This window comes from Pagrus major, chromosome 11 (genome assembly GCF_040436345.1).
Source record: "Pagrus major chromosome 11, Pma_NU_1.0".
Lineage (NCBI taxonomy): Eukaryota > Metazoa > Chordata > Actinopteri > Spariformes > Sparidae > Pagrus > Pagrus major.
In genome coordinates, this window is record NC_133225.1 from 10,680,345 (window position 1) to 10,700,872 (window position 20,528).

The 20,528-nt window shown below is 41.1% G+C and overlaps 2 protein-coding genes across 2 annotated transcripts; one reads left to right on the top strand and one right to left on the bottom strand.

The window, feature by feature from the left end:
- The first annotated feature begins 641 nt into the window (after positions 1-641).
- On the top strand, positions 642-7,333 carry ubxn6 (UBX domain protein 6). Its single transcript, XM_073476874.1, has 11 exons — positions 642-824; positions 1,373-1,530; positions 2,536-2,600; positions 2,702-2,830; positions 2,976-3,073; positions 3,211-3,286; positions 3,401-3,485; positions 3,610-3,829; positions 4,787-4,917; positions 5,023-5,171; positions 5,338-7,333. The coding sequence occupies exons 1-11, from the start codon at positions 742-744 to the stop codon at positions 5,461-5,463; spliced, it is 1,320 nt and encodes a 439-aa protein (XP_073332975.1). The 5' UTR covers positions 642-741; the 3' UTR covers positions 5,464-7,333.
- A 1,114-nt stretch (positions 7,334-8,447) lies between these two features.
- On the bottom strand, positions 8,448-20,157 carry chaf1a (chromatin assembly factor 1, subunit A (p150)). Its single transcript, XM_073477308.1, has 16 exons — positions 19,867-20,157; positions 18,129-18,176; positions 16,882-17,513; positions 15,958-16,020; positions 15,546-15,790; positions 15,320-15,401; positions 15,132-15,200; positions 14,614-14,831; positions 13,839-14,007; positions 13,500-13,580; positions 12,413-12,508; positions 12,015-12,264; positions 11,534-11,687; positions 11,017-11,338; positions 10,753-10,837; positions 8,448-9,324 (listed from the first exon to the last, which is right to left on the bottom strand). The coding sequence occupies exons 1-16, from the start codon at positions 19,928-19,930 to the stop codon at positions 9,212-9,214; spliced, it is 2,691 nt and encodes an 896-aa protein (XP_073333409.1). The 5' UTR covers positions 19,931-20,157; the 3' UTR covers positions 8,448-9,211.
- Positions 20,158-20,528: the final 371 nt, after the last annotated feature.

The window sequence follows — 20,528 nt, forward strand, 5'->3', positions numbered from 1 at the left end:
GTTCTATATATACTGCATTATTGTATTCATAATTATGCTCTTAAAAGTAAGTTATCCAAAAAGTTACTTAAGTAAATGTAATGAAGTAAATGTAAATCGTTATTACCCACCTCTGATAGCACTTACTAATTTCTCAGTATGTGTTATATGATTGCTATCTAATGTGACGTGGAAACACTCCTGCATTCTTTTCTGCATTGATTTCCTAATCCTCGTTATAAAATCACTGAAACAGGGATATTGAATTATGACTTTATTTATAGATCAAAGCGGTGTAAAATCACATTGCAACAACGATAACAACAACAACAACAACAATAAAAGTGGCAAGGTAAAGCATCTACCCTCATCAATTGTTGACAACTAGCCTACTTTATGGAAACATCAGGCAATGATAATTTGCAGTAATGACAGTGTGGTAACAGATTATTCAGTTCATAAATAACATACAAAGTGTTTTGCTGGAATTATCCAGGTTCACACAGGTTTTTTTTACTTTTTAATATTTAATTTAATTTAATCTTTTATTTTATTTTATTTTATTGTATTGTATTGTATTTATTGTATGTGCTGCCGCTGTACTCTTCAGTTCTGACCTCGGCCACACGGGGGCGCCACCACCTCTCCGGAAGGCGGAAGCAGTCTCCTGTCAGCTGCCACAGTTTTGTTTTGGTCCTCCTCGTAGCTGAGGTTAAGCTACGTGCTCTTCATCTGTTTGTGTCGCTGCGACGGCTGAAGGAAATGAAGAAGTTTTTCGATGACTTTAAGAAAGACATTAAGTTTAAATCTGCGGGACCGGGGAAGAAACTAACAGCAGATACCAGGCAAATACCCAAACTTTTCTCAGCGACTTCTTCGGCGCTAGCCACGTAGCTAACGGTGTCTACATTTTGAATTAGCATACAGCTAGTTGCTGGTCATAAATGACTATTGGGTCGATATTAGCATGTTGTAAAGCTAACAAGGGGGGTGATGATTAGTAATTTCCACTGTTTGTAAAGTAGCGTGTAACGGGCTGTCTGTTTTCCGCCGTGATTAACTGGATTATATAATTCAAAGCAGGGCGGAAAGCGTCCAACCAGTATCAGTCAGAGTTAATCCCTGAATAAGCTTATTCAGCCGCTAGTCTGGGAAAGCTAGCTAAAGTTAGTTTTAGTCGTAGGTAAGCCGCCTGAGAGCTCGCCAGAAACACAGACCTGCTGTGTCACTGACGTTTGGATGGTGTCGTCGTTAGCATGTGGTAGCCTAGCTAGCTAACGTGCACACTTCTCGTGTGTTGACAGCAGAATTTGTGGCTCTGTGCTGACGGAGACGTGACGGCCAACACACCTCTTCACTTCACTTCTCTTCTCTGTCCTTTTAAACACTGTAGTACCAAGCCCGATGTGGTGCAGAGCAGCTCCAGTGCCAAGAACAATCGCCATGCTCCCACTGAAGGAGCGGCGCGGGCAGGAGCTGCAGCCCTGGCCAGGATCGAGCAGCGGCCGAAGCCGAAGGTCCACACCTCTCAGGACGCCATCCGGATCCAGGGTGAGACACGCAGCCCTCGTCCAACCATGGTTCAATCAGGGTGGTGTCTGAAATCTAAATGATTTCCACCCCCACTTTACATCACTGTTAGTATTTTGGGTTAATGCTTTGAATAATGTTGCTTACATGCAGGTGTCACATGAGGTTTGGGGTTGTGGAGCCCTAATTCAGATCCGGTTCATGGGTTGTGGTAAAGACAGACCTGATAAAGCCTTCAATTTATAGGCCACCTAACACCATTAGATTATGTGAATTGTGGAAACAGAGGAGTTTTAGTGTCAGCTAGCGTTGTCACAAATATCAGTATACCGCAGCATGGAAACACTGGTACCAGCTCCACTTTCTAGCTCTGTCTTCCTTCCAACAGAGAGTTAACACATGCACTGCTGCAGGCCCACCTCCTCCCACTCTGTTGTCTATTATTATCAGAGGTAAATTAACTTGGATGCTGTCATGCTTGACACACAGTACACAAGCATTGTTATATTCACCTTTCAATTTTCCCTGTAACGTCAGAAATTGTTGTACAGATAGTATTTGAATGTCTTTATAGCTATCTTTAGTTTTCTATTGCTCATTATCTGTTAGCTTTCAAGTGAAGTTCAGACTGCAGGTTTTTGGCCCTGATTTTCCCGTCACTGGCGTTTTTTGGAGATTTTCGACAGTATTTGTAATGGTATCGTCCTTGCTGAACCACAATATGAGCAGCCAGTTTTCAGAGCAAAAGTAATCCTTGCTGCCCATGTATCTTAACCCCGTCTCTCATACATATTCTTCTCTTTTTCTTCCTTCTTCACTCCCTTGTCATGTCTCTCACGTGTGATCTTGTACTGTGACCATCTGTCCCTGATCAGTCATGTAGTGTGCAAAGCGCAACAACTGCAAGCCTCCCGATTACAAGGCAAAAATTTGTGTGACCAAAGCATAAAAGGCACCAGTTACTAGAAAAAAAAGAAGAAAAAAAGACTTGAATATAATTGCATGATTTTCTGTGTTTATTTGTAGTTAAAAAAGAGCTGGAGGCAGAGGCAGCTGCACTGGCTGAAAAAGACATGGCAGCTGCAGCAGAGGTATGTATCACATCAATCTGTTTGAGACTGTTGACATTAAGTTTAGCTCACCGTGATCAGTTTCTAGTCCAACGATATTGATGAGTGCCAATTCTTTTCAGGGATCCAAAGTGCCTGTGAAAGATCCCACCTGCCTCTCAGTGTCAGGTGTGTATTTCACCTGTCCGCTAACTGGAGCCACTTTAACTAAGAGTGAGAGGGAGGTACACATTAAAGAGGCCATTTTAATGGTACGTCTGAAGATATTACCCCTTGTTTTGGCTTTAATTAGAACGTGTTTGCACTCCTCAGCAACAATAACTTTAATCTAAACATAAATGAATGTTAATCCACTGTTTATTGTTGATAAAACATGTACTCTGTCGTTGCTGTCAGCGGTTTGAGGAGGATCCAGTTGAGGCCTCTGTTATGATGATCCACACGTTCAACAAAGACAGAGAGAAAGTGAAGACTGCCGTCGACATTATAAGCAAGTAAGACACTTAGCAACTGTTAGATGTGAGGTTATCTTTTAATTGGCCGACTATGAATTTAATGTTTGCCTTGTTTTCTTCAATTCTCACAGAGTAGAAGATCTTAATTACATGTTTCTTCATTGTTTTGTCAATAGGTATGTTGACAATATATGTAAGAATCCCACAGAGGAGAAATACAGGAAGATTAAACTCAGCAACAAAGTGTTCCAGGTCTGTTTGTACTTTTATAACCGATTGAGATTTAATGGCATCCCTCTGAGTAGAAGCATGAGAAAGTTATTTCTTCATTTCTTTTATATAATTTCCTCTTACGTTTCGATTCAGGATAAAGTTCGTAGTGTTGAGGGCAGTAGAGAGTTCCTGCAGGCGCTGGAATTCATATCCGTGATGCTTCCTGTGGACGGTCAAGGTAAATTAATCCTAAAGCCTTTAAATGTACAAGGCTGTTGGGCTTTCTTTGATTTATCACAGTCAACAGATCATTTAGAAAGTCAAGCATGGCTTATTTTGATATTGTCTTTCCCGGAGATCAGAGGAGGAAGAGGAGTTCCTGGTGTTACCAGAGCAGAGTCCAGACGCCCTGGAGTTGATGAAGGAGAGGAGGGATCGTCTCCAGAGAGGCGAGCCGGTCAGAGCTCAGCTCGACAGACAGCCTCAGGCATTCAGATCCTCTCCAAACGCCCAACGCTTCGAACTGCCGCCTGAATTCTACAACCTGACGGCGGAGGAGCTCAAGAAGGAGCAACAGCAGAGGTACAGACTTCTCAGGAAGGCCATAAAGTACATTCCTTATCATGCGAGGTAGATGGATTTGCGAGATCATGTGATGTTGTAAATCCATCTTGCCAGGCTTCTAGCTGTGTGCTTGTAGCAGAGCACGCAAGTGTTGAACTAATCAGCAACCCTTGATGAACTACTGGCAGCTGTGATTGTGGTGTAGGTGTGACGATCAGCGAAAGAAGCAACTGTTGGTTTGAAAACAACAATGGCGGCTCCTCAAGTAGTTAGTGTAGCAGCTATAGCACCAGTTACATCAGAACTGGAGAGGATATATTATTTAGAGAAGAGCAAAGAGTGACCATGAAGGCTGTTTTGTGGAGTCCTTTCCAAACAAGTCATATTGTTGTGCACATCTAATTTTCAGAAAACGTTCTTTTACAGCAGGTCTGATTACAGACGTGAGGCCAGGACTGTAGAGTAAATATAAATGACTGATTCCTCACATGTGCATTCGCTCTCTCCGAGTATAAACTCTGACTCATTGTGCTTGATTAAATCTTGCACAAGCTGCTCCAGGCTGTTGCCAAAACAACCACATAAATGTCTGTGCTTTGGTGCACAGCAAGCTGGTTGGTTACAGCTTGTGTTGTCCACAGCTTCTGAGTTTGAGAAAAAAAATCTACCTGGCCCTCAAACCACTTAATTACATGTTGTTGAAAACATGACTGTCAGCCTTTCTCTATGTCCAGAAATCCTATTGAAAAACAGATATTTTCTGCACTGGTCTGAATATTTGACTCCCCTCAGGAGAAAAAACAAGAGCAGATGAGTGTAAACAGCCTCAAACACACTTATCAATAATGTATGATGATGGATCCCTGCAGGAGTGCTGTACACCTCCTAGCCATGAAAATACAAAAGTGTGGTCTACTGTTGTTTGTCCATCATTTTAAAGAGCCTGCACTCAACGCCCTTGTGTGTGTTTCCCAGGAGTGAATTGGTGGAGAAGAACACCATGCTGCGCACTAAAGCCATGAGGGAGAAGGAGGAGCAGAGGGAGAGAAGGAAATACAACTACACCCTGCTCAGGATCAGACTGCCTGATGGAAACCTGCTGCAAGGTGAGAGCCTATTTTTACAAATCACTTCGAAAGCTGAGTCAACAAGCTAGCGAAAAGCCCTGATAGAAATGGAAGTGAGTCGGTAAAGCGGGCTTGTGATTTCAGGGACCTTCTACGCGTGGGACCGGCTGCCTGTGCTGTTTGGGTTTGTCCGGGAGTCCCTGGTGGACGGCTGGCAGCCCTTTGAGCTCATCGCTCCTGGAAGTCAGAAACTACAGGAGTCTGACGAAGTCGCTCTCGCAGAGTGTAACTTGGTGAGTCAAAACCGGAGTCCTCTCGTGAAACTGGCCCAGAGAAAATAGTGTTTTTAGATAACATTTCTTTTTTTTCTCTTTTTTTTCAACAAATCCAATGAAAAATTAAATTTTATTAAATTTAATTAAATTTAATATCACACTGTGTCTGCATGTTTGTCCTCAGGTCCCGGCCGCTCTGCTCACTTTTGCCTGGGATGCAGCTGTGCAGGCGGATATTGCAGCTGCAGGTGGAAAGAGCCCCACCCTCCTGAAACCGGAGCTCCTGGAAACCATTCGGACCCTGAGCTGAGGGTCCCTCACTGTCGCTGAACTCCCCCTGCTACAGTATCTCCCCCTTCTGCCACTGATGGGGTGAAATTGCCTCTTACAGATGACTAGCAATGAGTTTATTTTTACAGATCCTAACTTGATTCAGTAGCAGTGATAGAGAAGGGGCAACTTCACCCTAATGCTTCTGCTGAGCACCCCTCCCTCTCTCCATGTGGGGATAAAGCCACACTACAGACGGTCTCAGCAGCACATTGTGTTGAAGGATGAATTTTACTAACAGATGTAAAAGGAGAAGGAACGAGGGCCAAGTGGTGTTTTTGTTGTACCCTGAATGAATGTACATGCTGTGACAGCAGTCCTCTGTAACAGTCAGGTATACTTCATGTGGCATGTTGAGAGACCTTGTTTTAACTGTGTCCACACTTCCTCTCCTTGTTTTGAAGTAAACATTGCGTTGGACTAACAGTGTACACCTCTGACTGTAGAGAGTCAAATGAATCTGGTCAGATATTGACTCGTGTTGGGTATTTCAGCACCTGGCGTCTTTCATTTTAAAAGCTGCTGGGTGTCGGTGCACCAGCTTTACTTTCAGACTTGAAATGCTGTTATCTCCGCTCAGCAGTGCTCAAGTTTAAACAGTGTTTTTTTGTCTGATTTGGTGTGATATCAGACTGGCTTGTCCGTTTTGTCCTCTGCACTCCTTGGTGTTGTACAAGACTGCTTTTGATTTCTTCAGTCAGTAAAACTTCATATAGATTTTTACGTCTACGAGCACAAGCCTGAATTATTAACGTTTTTCTGATTAATTTCACTTAAAGAGTGAGGTCAAAAACTATAAACATTATTTATTGACAAGGCCCCTAAAGTTTTAAAAGCGTTAGCCATGTGCTGAGGGTGTAGATACCAAAATATGTTCTTATATTTTACCAGTTTGAAGCACTTTCCAGGATTATGCACAACTTTATAAAACAGGTGTAAAGCGTGCCCACACACACAGCTTTGTTCACACTACTCGTGATAAATGGGTTTAATTGTAGAGGCTCGCTGCAGACGCTTAGTGTTATTTACTCGCCCTGGCATGCAGGCAGGCATGAATTATGTTTCCGTTGTTAAAACTGGCAGCATGGACTCGTCTTGATGGTGGTTTTGTATTTTGTTTGCATCAAACACGTTTCCTTGATATAAAAGCGGTCTATATTTCAAACAGGGTGGGAGTATGTGAAAATGTAGGTCAGAGCAGCTACAAGCCCACTGCATCCAATGAGAAGTCAAAGATATGAAAGGGACTGAAGATTCAAATTTATCCCTAAATTGTGTCAAATGTTTCAGATCCATACTTTCCCTTGAAACATGTCAATGAAGGTTAGTACTTTTATTTTTGTAGCACTTTTGCTGCCTATACCAAGTAAATCTATAAAAGCTTATAGTTTCTCCTGCATGTGTTTTGGTTAAGACGACAACAAACCTACCTCTCACTGCTCGTCTTTGAAACATCCCAAGTGAGTTGTACACAAACGTGCAATAGATCTTAAAAGTCCTGGCTTTGAAGTTTGTTTTACAATAGAAATCAGTCACCACCTCACACCTTTACAAATAGTTGCACAACAACAACACATCCATAACTGCTGGGTTGTAATTTGATAGACAATCCCAGCATCTGTAAGGCCAAGTCAGCAATAAGCGACATTTCTTCACTCCCCTGCTGTCTCGTTCAGCCTGTCCACCAGCGACCCGCAGGTGTTCAATGGAAGGAAGGAAAGAAAGTAAATGTTTTATCAGCATTGTAACCTTATTAAAAGGATTAGTGAGCAGTTGTGATCTGTCCAGATGCTCTGAGTTGTGTTCTGTTGCTTTTTAACCTGCCTGTAATAAAGATCGCTTGCATTGCATCTTAACTTTTGTTTCATAAACAGAATTATGAGGCAAATCAGTGTTTGATTTTAATCTGTACATAAGGAGAAGCTACTATCACACGAACAATGAGAGCTCACATACTGTTGGACATGTACAAGTATTTACATAATGCTTTATTGAAAACAAACCGAGAGCAGCTGCTAGTGGAGCAATTCAGGGTTCAGTACATGTCTGACAAATGTGAAAATGTTGTAATGTTTAATATTGCTGCTCCACCACAATGTTTATCAAAACACAAATTACTGGATCAGACTGTTGGCACCTTTTAGAGAGGTTCCCTACTTGTCACTTTGTAAACAGTGAATCAGCAGCAGACATGGTGCAGCTTGTCTCAACAGTGATCAAAAAAGATGTTCAACATTAATACAAACTGCTGAGGAGAGGTTGCAAAACAACCATTTTACTGCCCTGGGGTGGCCAATCATATTCCAGACATCAATACAATTAAGATTTGATATAATTTACAAAATAAACCCAGACGTCATGGCCCCCATGCAGCCTGTCGGCACTTGAGTAGTTTTGCAAAGAAAGGGGAATTAAGAGCTTATTTTTCCAGATTTGTTTATTACCAAGACATTGTCTGGGAACACAATGAATTTGATAGAGAGATTAAAATAGGTACTCATTATTAAATTAATTGCTAGCAATCTTTTATTAAGTGCACGGCAATCCACTGAGCGTCTAAAAATGTGAAATTAGTCTACAGGCGAGAATTCAATTGAACATAAAGAATAAAGTTTTCAGTTATTAATGAATATGAATGTTTGCTTGGGTTTACACAGAGCAGTTATTTGACTTAATTCGTACCAAATACTTAGAAGGAATTGTCAAAATTGCAGTGCCCAGATGTGCATATATGTGAGTTGTTGTTCAAGGGTTGAATACTTGTTATTGAACAGATAACTGTATTAAGACTCACAGATAACAGACGAGTAGCCTCAGGCACTACTGCATCTCGTAGGTTTTTAATCATCCACATCTCAACCAAAACAGCAGTTCTTTATAAGACTAGCAGCTGTCACAGTGGTGCCGGTGTAAGCGTCATGTTACCAGATGAGCCCATACGAATGGCAAGGAATGAATGGAATATAAAAGTGCAGTACTTTTATTCATGTTTAATGAATTTATCCTGTTCAAGTATTCTTGAAAAAATACAGAAAATACATATTTATAAAACACTGTGAAACTGGACCTAACTGTACAAGTACAGGTATAGCAACTACTCCAGTGAGCTGTCAGAATTAGAAATCGCAGAATAAACGGCCCCACTGAATACAAAGAGAAATGTTCAGACGGACTTTCAGCCTCTCATTTCCCAGCTCTTATTTCAGTTAGACAAGAGGAAATCCAACTATGTTGTGAATTCAACATTTAAAAACCGTAAATAATGCTGAACTCTGTGTCTTGGATGTTTCTCATGAAAATCGGGCATTTCTGTTCTGCTCTTCCTCCCTCTGTTCAACCCAATCTGCTGTAGCTAAAGCAGTGCTAGAGAGACTTTCACCTTCCCATGCCAAACATTCCTGACTGAAAATTCAATGCAAAAATCAGACACATAGTAAATGAACACTGGACAAACAAACCTGTCCTCAAAAATCAATTCAGACACTCTGATTTTATGCACAACTACATTTTACAGGCAAGACTCCTGACTCCTTTTAAAATAATTAGGTGAGAGGGAACTCATAATACTGAGCAGACGCCACCTGCTGTGAGTCGCTGGTACCAGAGCGTGGTGCTTCATCTTGCTTGAAGACTTGATTCTGTCTTGGACGCAGTAGAGTTCAGAACCAGATGGGAGGAATTTGAGGGAAACAGGGCAGCTTGGTTAGAGGAGACGGACTGTCCTGTCCTCAGGCGGTGGCCAGTGTAGGAGCAGCGCTGGCTGTGGGAAGAGCAGCTGTGTCGGAGGGGGTCACTTCCATCGGACAGTCTCCCTCACTGGACGAGTTCTCTCTGGTTGGACCTACAGAGTAATATTAAATGAGGTTTCATTTAGATGATGGGAAAAACAAAACAACCTAAGGCATCCATTTATGTACAGCGTGTTGCAAGTGAGTGCATATGTTTTGAGGCTGCTTAACTAGTGTCTGCCTGAACACTGCAGCTGTATCCAATTATTAAGGAGCCGGGAGGTGATTAGCGTGACCAGCACTACAGCCAAAAGGATGTCATGGATGGATACACTATTCAGCTTGTGTGTGGCATCTGTACAGGATGTGCTGGCAGGCAGGTTTTTAAACTTAGACAGAGCCAGGCCAGCCATTTCTACTGCTCCTGGTCGTTACACTAGGCTACGCTTATTGCCTCGCAGTTCCAGCTCAGTACTTGACGAGGACATGAGAACCATATCTAAACCAAACCTGACAGGAGCTGGAGAAACTGGGGCATGCTCCATAAAGTGTGTTTAGCAAAGCTGGAATTAAAATCCAGCTCCAGGTGAAAGTTTTAAAGTTTTACTTCACTAAGTGATACTTAAAATGGAAGGTTTGCGTACTGGCTATAAAAGTACTTGTATAGTTACCCTATTTCGAGTATGGTATTTCTTATTTCTCCATTTTAATTCTGACACATGGGTGCTACATTTCTGGTCATTACATTTCTTTGCAATTGTACTGTTGTAGTTATTGTCAGTCTATTTGTAACCTAAAGCCGAACCTAAAATTTTGATATCAAGTTTTAAACTATAATTAAACGTGTATGTAGTTGATTTTCTATAAACTTTAAACTAAATTTTGATAGTGAAAGTCAAATAATGTAGCAGCACGTCAGAGAATCCGTGGTTATATCACCACCTTTTGGTCAGTTTCACAGGAAATGGTTAAGCAACAACTCAGGCTGAGCTGTTAGTGTCCCAGTTTAAGTTGCCATAGTAACTAAGTTTGAACTATGTTAAGTTTGCTTTGTTGAACCGTGTCAACTGGAAAATGAGTCAGACTAACTGGAATAAGCCTGGCTTATTTGGCAATCTTGCTTTATGGAACAGGGCCCTCATCAGCTTGCTTGACACACAACTACGCACAACACATCGAGGTTTAGGAGGTGTGCTCATCTGTTCTTCTGCAACTTACAGTTACACATCAAGCTCTTTCCTGCACAGGAGTATAATACAAACTGAATCATAAAGAAAGCAAACAAGCATTTCCCAAAACACCTAACTATTATAATTAAGCGATGCCAGCGCTAATATTTATGTAATAAATAAATATGTCTACTTATATTTTGTATGTTTCTAGCTGTACTTATAAAAGCTGATTATGTGGGCCACATCACCAGAGCTGGACTAATATGTGCTTGGGCATACATCTTATCAATCATGATAGTACAAAATTTAAACTGTCCAAATCTTGGAGTAAAAGTTGACAATGACAGCTCTTCCTGCTGTGTAACTCACCACTCTCTGTGGAGACGATGACGCAGTCTTCCTCGTCATCATCCTCAGTATCAGCTTGAAAACCGTCTGTCTCCTGAGCTTCCGTCTGGAAAATACAGATTTGGGACCGTTTAAGCCAGTAATAGGGTGCAATCGACATGTGAAAAGCAGATTTTCATTAGGTGATTACAAACCCCAACAAAAGCCAGACTAAACTGAGTAAACAAAGAACTAGAACGTTGCAGTGAAGTTTGCGTGGTAATTCCAAAATCTGTGTTTCTTTACCTGCTCAGGGTCGGTACACCTCTTCATGAACTTGGTGATCGACATGCTGCCCGTGCTCTTCCTTTTATTGGAGGATGAAGATGAGGCAGAGGAGGTCTGGGGTGTAGTGGGAGAGTTTCCCTGAGAGCCTGTGGCAGCCTGCGGTTCTTCACGGGACTCTTCTCGAGCTCCTGTGGTGAGGTAGGTCCACTGGCAGGGCACGGGAAGAGCCTCCTGGCCATGACGGGCCAGGACCTCTGTGTGCACATACCAGCAGCAGCGTCTGTAGGTGGAGCGCTTCTCATACACAGCATTGTCTTTCATGAGGCGCCTCACCCGTATTCTGATGAGGAGAAAAAGGTCATTTTACAATCTTAGAAATGAACTAGATGTTTTCCAATTTTTAAGAGATGTTTAAGGCAGTACATTTGTTTGAGTCAATAAATTAGGAGTATTATGAAAACATTAAAACATGACAATCATTTTTTAGCTCACATGTTAACACAAAAATTGTTATCACCAAATATTGTTGTTTTACCTGGTGGGAATATTTTCTACTGTGCCCTGAGGGCTGGACAGTTCAGGAGGTGATGAAGAGGAGGTCTGCTGACGACAAAACTCCTGAAACTCACTGATGATCACTTTACTGCTGTTGATATTGCCGTGCAGCAGAGGCAAAAGCTGACCGAGTACTGTGGGGAAAGCAGAGCAGCAGAGATGTTTTTAGAATCACTCAGTCACCCATAAGAAATATTTAAAAGTTGTTGTCTTTTTCTTTCTTTCTTCTTTTTTTAAAAATACTATAAATACTTCCCAATACCAACCATACCAACTACCAAGCACAAATATTTTCATCCCTCTTTAAGGTTTTTCCCTTTTTTTGCCCAACACACAAAAATACAGTCAATGGTCATCCACTCAGTTTATTGGCACCTTAAAGACACAGATCTTCAGCTAAAGAAAAGCTGTTCTCAAACTTTAATCCATGTATCCAAGTGAATCACGTCACACACACTTACACTGTGCTTCTCTCCGACACCTCTGTGACTGCTCCTCTGGGCTCGGGCTGGTGTCTGCCTTCGGTAAGGGCTCGACCATACACATAGCAAACGGCTGGAGGAGCTGCAAACCAGTTCCTTCTCCCTCCCAGACACAGCCCTTCACAACTGGCTCCAGCACCTTCATCTTCTTCTTGGTGGACATCAGCTCATCCCACTCCCTCGCTTTCATTTTCTGGCGTAGTTTCAGCTTCTCCAGATCACCACCCTCCTGAAAGATCACGTGTGTCAATAGTGGTGCAACAGGAAGCATACACTTTAGAAAGTATTTTTGAAACAAGAAAATCCAAATAACAGCTGTCTGTCAGATTAAAGCGACAAATTAAAATGTAATGAAAAAAAAACATCCAATAGCACACCTCCTCTTCTAAAGCCCCTTCATCGTCTGAAAGGTAGCCATGAGGAACAAAGAAGCCGTCATCATCATCGTCTTCACCTCCTTCCTCCTCATCTTCCTGAAAATGAACAACAATGTCAACAAGGTTTTGTTAAAAGTAAAATTATCATCATTTCATTGTTCGTACTACTTTCCTTGCTGTCACGATGCAAGATGAATATGATGTTTTGTTGCTGGCTCGAATTCAGAAATCTAATTAAAGCCCCCTTCCTTCCATGCTTTTAATACATTAAGAGAAACAATACTTAATGGTTTGCTTTGATTATTCAGATACTAATTTCATTCGACCTCTGTTCTTATTGTGTGATACAGATTCTGACCAAAGTCGGTTGAAAAGCCATGCCTGGATGGAAACAAAACTATTTTTGTTGCGATTCAATCATTTCATAATTTCCAAAAAGGCATCTTTTCAGTCTTAAAAACAATTATAAAGACTTTTATATTCAGGCTTTTAAAAAGGCCAGAGGCTTTCCTTATTGTTTTTGAATGCTTGTAAAGTATGTTTCAAAATGACTGCTTAATTTTGAGCTCGCAGGGACAGAAGCTTAACATGAGAATCCATTAGTGAAAATTGAATTTGCTTTTTGTTTTTTTTGTTGTCCATGTTCCACTATTGTTACAGGTGCAGGCAGGCTTTTCTGAAAACTGTTGCTGTGCATGAATTTTAGAGCCAGCAGCAACGTAGAAACCTTTTCAAGGACCCAAATTCTCATTATTCTTTTTAAAAATATCCATGTTTGCCTCTTGGTTAAACTATTAAATGGGCACTGCTTACAATTGCTCTTCTAGTTTCAAGGCCCTACAAGCTACAATTGTTATGGTGTATTGACAGAAATGGTATTCAGCTGCTGCCTGAGAGCCGAGAAATCAATCTTAAATACATGCTTTGTCTGGCACCAATGCTACTTGAATTCAATTTGCAGATGTCAGGGTACCTTACAGGTACTTTTTCATGTGTCTTTAACTATGATACTAGACATTGGAGTAGACGCTAAATAAACAGAGAAGATGTTACAATAAAACAATGTCACTCTCAAACAAAAACTCACCCCTTCACTGTGTGACAAGGACTCTCCTGGTTCTTCTTCCTCCCATTCTTCATCACTGTCCACCTCATAGTCCAACACATCCTGTGGTGACAGAACACAGTTAATGGTCTGGCAGGTATGCAAATACTGCCTTCCTGATAGTCAAAATATTAAATCAGAGCTAAAATCATGTAATCTGACTTTTCAGTTTATACAGATAGACATCTGTGTTGCATTTAAATATATGCCAGAATGACCCAATTCAACTAATATTAAAAAAGTAATGCTTCATACTGTTGGGATCTCTCGTGGGGTAACAAGTTAGCTGAAGAGGTTGATGCCTTTGCAAAAGAGTCTTACCTTGTCTCGTCTGAGTGGGCAGCGAGGTGAGATGTGTGAACTCTTCTTACTCCAGGTTCCCCAGTATGCTGGACGGTAGTTTTCATGGAACTGCAGCAGCTTCATGGGTCCATAACGTTTACGATCAGGCACGTCATCTGGTTTAGACCCTTCCACTGTTATACACTCACTGGAAAGCAAGTATATGAAGTTACACATACGTAACATTAAGTGACTGTTTAAAAACCACCATTATTTGTTCTGGCTTCAACTGCTAAGGTAATCAATGAACCATGGCACACGCCAGTGGATGTAACAGAGGAACCCCACAGCCATAATATGTTTTGAGCCGAGTGAGCTTTTAACAAAATGAACAGAAAACGCCACAGAGCAGTCAACCCAACATGGAGCAAATTAAATGTGCAAAGGTAACAAATACAGACGCACTTACTGAGAAGTCATAATTTGTTTGGAAATCAGAGTTGTTGACCTTCATAAAGCTCCAAAAATTGAGGTATTGTCGTCATATCCTGCATTAATTCCAGGATATGACGCGATTACAGCTTTTTTTTTGTATTGAGTCCTGAGGAAGGTCAGCAACAAAGTAATATACAATATTTCCCATGTTTTATGAGCATGTATTGGTTTTAACCAGCGCAGTTTATTATTTTTGATAGTTTTACTGGGATGTATGGATCAAAACCAAGACCAATCCTCATTTCAGAAATAAATATAAAAGGTAAATGGACATGGGGCAAATTACACAAATTAGGATAATCAGTATTTCTAGTCTCACCTGAGTGAGTCCGTCTGTCTGGGATTGGTTGGTCCCGACTGCCGTGGTTTTTGCCCGATCCAGTCTTTCAATCCATTCCGATTATCAGTAGGGTTCTTCAAACACTGATCCAGTTCCTCCAGAACAGAGTCGTCACACTGTACCCGGCACAGAGGTGCCAGAGACACGTTTTCTTTGATTTCAAATGGAGCAAACTTCCCACACGCAGCTGCAAGTGTCTGAAATCGGGACACAAGATGTTGCAGTAACATTATTTCTACTTGTTTATTCAGTTGATACTCTTGGTTAAAAGGTGGGATACAGTTGATCATAGTGTTGCAACCTTAACACTGATTTAGATTATGCATTATGGGTGTTAAAATAACCGCCAGCTTTTAGGCAACAACATAGTTCCCCAATTAACACTGAAGCTATGACCAAAGTGCAGTTTATAGAGGGGAAAATCCACCTGAACAACCAAAAGTACCTTAAGTGAAATCAATTTCACAATTCTCTGTTATAGTGTGATATCTAGTTACCTTTGGAGCCTGTTGGATCTTAGGTTTCTGTAGAAACCGTGTAATTTCTGCTTTCTCAGCTTTGAGGCGCTGCAAACAGACAGACATCAGTCAACAGACTATTGGTAAAATGGTCCATTACTAATCTGGAACAAGAAATGTTGTAGCATGTACCTAGTTTACACCAACACTTTAGTTCATAAACTTACTTCCTTCTCTTCCTTCAACCGTTTCTCTTCTTCCTTCATCTTCTTCTCTTCTTCTTTCTTCCGTTTTTCTTCAAGCTTTGCCCTGAAGTAAGAATACAGCAAAACATTTAGCACACCCAAATCTAAGTATTATATCATATTTTTAAACAAAATTGACTTACGAAGCTATAAACATGTCAAAAGGATAAATCTTGACTTTAGAGTAACAGGGCCTTGATTTACTCACTCTAGCTTTGATTTCCGTTGCTCCTCTTTTGCTTTTAACCTGTCTGCCTTTTCCTTCTCCTCCTTTTCTTTTTTCTCTCGTTTCTCTCGCTCATCCTTTTCTTTTTTCTCTCGTTTTTCCCTTTCTCGCTCCTCCTTTTGCTTACGAGCCTCTTCTTTCTTTTTCTCCTTTGCAGCTTTGGCTTCTTCTTTCTGGCGTTCCTTCTCCTGTCGTAGCCGAAGCCTATCCTCCTGTTCTTGTAAACTCTACAAGTGCAAAAGTTAAGTCAATTTTTAAAAAAGTGACAAAATGGATGGAAATTATGACACATAACACATCAGGCTGTGTTTGAAGCCATGTTTTTAAACTGACAACCAGGGAATTTGAAACATAGTTTAAACCATGTTCGCAGTATATCCATCAAAAGTCTCACCTTCAATGAGCGCCTCTTGATCTTTTTCTGATCTGCTGGTATCTTGGGGGTGGTCTTTGGCTCCTATGAGGACAGGGGTAAAAACAATAGTCATTGTCTGAATGTTTTTGACACAATGACATCCATCCTAATTAATGTTTCATTTGCATGATTTATAGCTGGACAAATCATTGCAATGACACGGATATTGTGCTATATTTTGAACTGGATTCTTTATTTCCTTCATACATAAATGTTCTCAAGGGCTGTCACATTTTTGATCAACATATTTATCCTAATTAACAGATATTTGATTTTGTCAGTAAAGCTAATGTCTAATGTGATAAGAGCAGAAAATAATCTAGAATGTTATCTATTGATCAATTAATTGTGTTTTTTATGAGTAAAGCTCTGGAAATTCTCAAGTTAACATGTTACAAGTTATATTAATGATTGAGTGATGAGTGAGCCAATGCTAACCAAAACCTCTGTAATCAATGAACCACTAAGCAGACAATCACACCAAGACACTTCACTAGAAATGCATAGCCAGCAAATTATGGTTTTCCTAGCTTGAGCTGCTCTCTTGTGTCATGTTTTCCTAGAAGTTTTTTAAAAGTTGAAACTTTCTCAAGTGTTCAGCACAAGGTGCAGTGTTGCACCTCATAATCAATTAGTTACATTTGATTGCATACACAGCCCTACTCAAAGGGTACACCGCAACATTTAGTCCGAAGCGCTTTTCACAGGCGTTTTTGAAGCGGCTGTGCCTGTCACATGTGATGTGTCTGATCACACTGTACTTATTAACAATAAATTTGTTTTTGTGTGATGTACACAGATACATTACCAAACAAAATGCAAATGCTGATCAACTAATATTGTGTGATATGACACTTTACTAAGTGGGATTAAATAAAAACCAAGTGATGGCGATGTACATACTGATGGTGTAGTAGTGGGTGTAGGGTCATCAGTCTTCTCTGGTGAGCTTTCACATGAGGAGCTGACTGATGGAGATGACAGCATGGACCTGTCTCCCAAACTGGAAACGTTTCCCGACTCATTCTGCTCCTCTGGCTCACTTTCAGAATCCTGTGTTGTGTCAAGCTCAGAGATAGATGCTGTCTGATTCAAATCTTTTTCCTCCTCCACTTCGGCCTCATCTTCGTCGACTACTGTGCAGTCTAAAGTGTGTGTTTCAGGAGTGTGATCCCCATCGCTGGATTTCCCAGAAGAGGCAGTTTTGTCTTTGCCCTTATGCTTGTCTTTTGTTGGGAGGCAGGGAGAGGCAGCAGCAGGTGGAACGAGGCGCTTTACGGGAGACGAACTGTTGTCCGAGGTCAGATCTATTACCGCCTTCTCATTTGAAGATGCAGGGCGCCTGCGACTCAGGAAGCCATCAAGGGGCCCGCGACCATTAACAAGGGGTGGGCCACTGTGCACAAGGATTGGAGACGACTCATTTTCATTCTCCCCGTCTGGGACTTCTGGTTCAGGGCAGGCATGTGCACAAGGGCGTTTAGGTGGCTGGTTCTCTTTAGGTTCAGGGTTCAGGCGCTTGAATGGGAGACGAGCTGCAGGCAGAATTAAAACAAACAAATAAATAAATGAATAACAGTGTCATCATAATGGGTGTTGTGTTGTATTGGACTGCATTATGTAGTACAGATGATTTGGCTATCACAGAGTTGTTTATCCAAATGCAGTCTCAAATTCTGTAAGATTCAACATTAAGGCTGAATAAATATTTGTAAAAGTTCATTAATGTGTTGACTGATAGACTACATACAAAGTTATGTCAGTGCAAACACAGATTTAAGGGCCTTAACAAATTTGGGTCATGTTTCTGTAGAGGGCAACTACCTCTGTATGACTAAATTTTTACTTTTTTGTGCATTTTTTGTAAGATTTTGTTTATTAGTGGGATTAGTAGTTCTGTAATTTGAGGTGGGGCTACTATGTACATATAATTCCTGTGGAGAATAATTAATAGAAAGGAAGCAATATATAAAATGAGTAACAAATTATCATCAGGCATTATGAATGTACGGTAAAGTAGGACATGGATGGTAATAAAATTATTGACCTTCCATGCTAGGTCATCATCAATGGCATTTGATAATGTCTTATACTCACAGATAATCTTTAAACAGTGTCAAAAAAGTAACAAAAATAAACATTGTATTTACCTTGGATAAGTTTCTTGTTGGCATTGTTACTTGACTTACAATCCATGCCTGAAAAGAACAAAAACATAGGTACATCAGAAAAATAACACTTCACCCCAAAATGTCTCTACTAAATATTGAAATCTGGATAATGAACTGGCACTCAAGTAGGGCTGCGACTAACGATTATCTTCATTGTCAATAAACCTCTTGATTATTTTCTCAATTAATCGATTAGTTGTTTGGTCAATTAAATGTAATTTAGTGTTTCTCAAAGCAAGCCCAAGGTGACGTTTTGTCCACGATTGAAAAGTATTCAGTTTACTGTCTTGGAGAAGTAAAGAAACATGAATAGGTTCACATTTAAGAAACTGTAATCTGAGATTTTTTTTTTTACATTTTTCTTTCAAAACTACTTAAACCAATAAACCTATCATCAAAGTATAGTAGGTGACAACTTACGAATTAATCATTGCAGCTCTACATTGAATATCAATCAAGGAGAAGTTTTGATAACTGTGGCTCTGATGGCTGTTTTAAATATTTTAATAGCAGCTGAAGACACAAAGCTAGCTCAAAATGACAGCCACTGTGACAGCAAATACAGCTTCCAAAACACAACTCATTTGTATGAGTTTAATTGAAATAACACACATCTACATTAACCACTCCACTCAGCAACTTTTTATTGTTAAGACTTGTTTACGACTATAATACCCGCATGTCAGTGCAGATCATATACTGAGTCTTCAGTTCCTAAAGACTCTATTTACCTTAAAGTAAGTTTTATCGTATAGCAAAAACGTCAGTAGTAGTATTTTGTCAGAAAGGTGCTGCATTGACTGCCACATTAGTTTTGCAAACGTCGGTGTGCTAACGTTACAGTGTTACAATGGATGTAATGGTTGTATTTGGTTAGCGCTCCCGCCAACCGGTGTATTAATCGGTGCAGCAGGCCCGATCCAGTCCGCAGGACAGGCACCCTGTAGGGCTGTCAGGCAAAGACTGCACAGACTATCACAATACTGGAAACTTCGCCGAATAGGCTAAGGGACATTGTTTCATGTACGCCACCGCAGCCTCGAGAAACTTTTTTGAAAGAGCGAAGACAACAGAGCAGCTCTCGAGTTTCGCCAATGAAAACAGCTTTCATGTGAGGCGCTAACGTGAACTACTACACAGATGCTAATACAGCTAGCTTCTCTGCTAACCTCACAAAATTAGCTGCTTTGCTTAGCACCCTGGGTAGAGCAATGGCAACAGGGCAAGCCGTGTAGCCAAGTTTGCCACTAGGATAACAAGCTAAAGATTTCACTGATAACTTGAGTTTACATCTCCTGGATGGAAAACACTGATAGTTTGGGGCCGAACTCAACTTCAACACAACGTTATTGTCCCTCATCTGACGTCGACGTTACAGAATAAGCGTTAGGCAACATGATAATATTAGCAAGTTAGCTGTACAGTTAGCTCACTGTTTGAGTTAGCGGCAGAGAGTCACATTAACATTAGTTTGTGTTTGCTTCACAACAGTGACAATAGCGAGTTGACGTGAACTGATGTCTTTGTGGTAAACGAGGTCGGTGGCGTTAACTTTAACTTCACGTTAACGAACCGACACTTTTATCTTTAAGTTTGTCGCCGCTGAGCGGACGCTAAGTTGTACACACGAAAAGACACCGCGTCCGTGTTATAATAGCTGACATTTTGGCAAGTTGGTAACCACTTGGAAGTTTGTTCGTACGCGGATTTGCATTACCTCTTCTGCGGGGAGTCGCTGCTGCCAAATGTCCGTCCATAGATGGGTTTTCCGCCGCCAACATCCCAACCGCTAACCCGGGGCTCCTTCTCGGCAGCGATACTCTCCGTCAAAACAACGGCACAGGTGACGTGAACTCCCGAGAATGCTACTGGTAACGAACCAAGTAGTACGCTGCTAATTAAACGACATGTATTTCTGGTTTATTTTACATAAAACATAGCGCACTCTCTTTCCGCATCTCCCGCATACACCTCCGCTCTGCCCCGCTGCCTGCCTCGCGCTCCTCAGTCGGAATTGGCGGGAGTGTGTCACTCGCATCAATAACCGTCGCTGATTGGTCAACGCCAGGTTAGTGCTCGCCGGTGGAGGCGTTTGTTTTGCGGACCGGCGTTGCGCGTTTACTCGGTGCCTTGTGTAGTGGAGCGTTTTTCTCTCGCGCTAAAGATTTTATACGACGCTTACATTGTTGTTTATTAAGACGACGTTATGTGAAGTCATGTCATTCCGTGGTCTGAAGCTGTTAACCTTTATTTTAACATGAAATACTACCAAACGCGTCCGGGACACCCCGTGCGTTAAACCGAGATTTGCCAGCTGTACAGGTCACGCCTTCTGGCTGATGTTTTGGGCTTTGTGATTGGCCGCGGAGTCTGACTTTA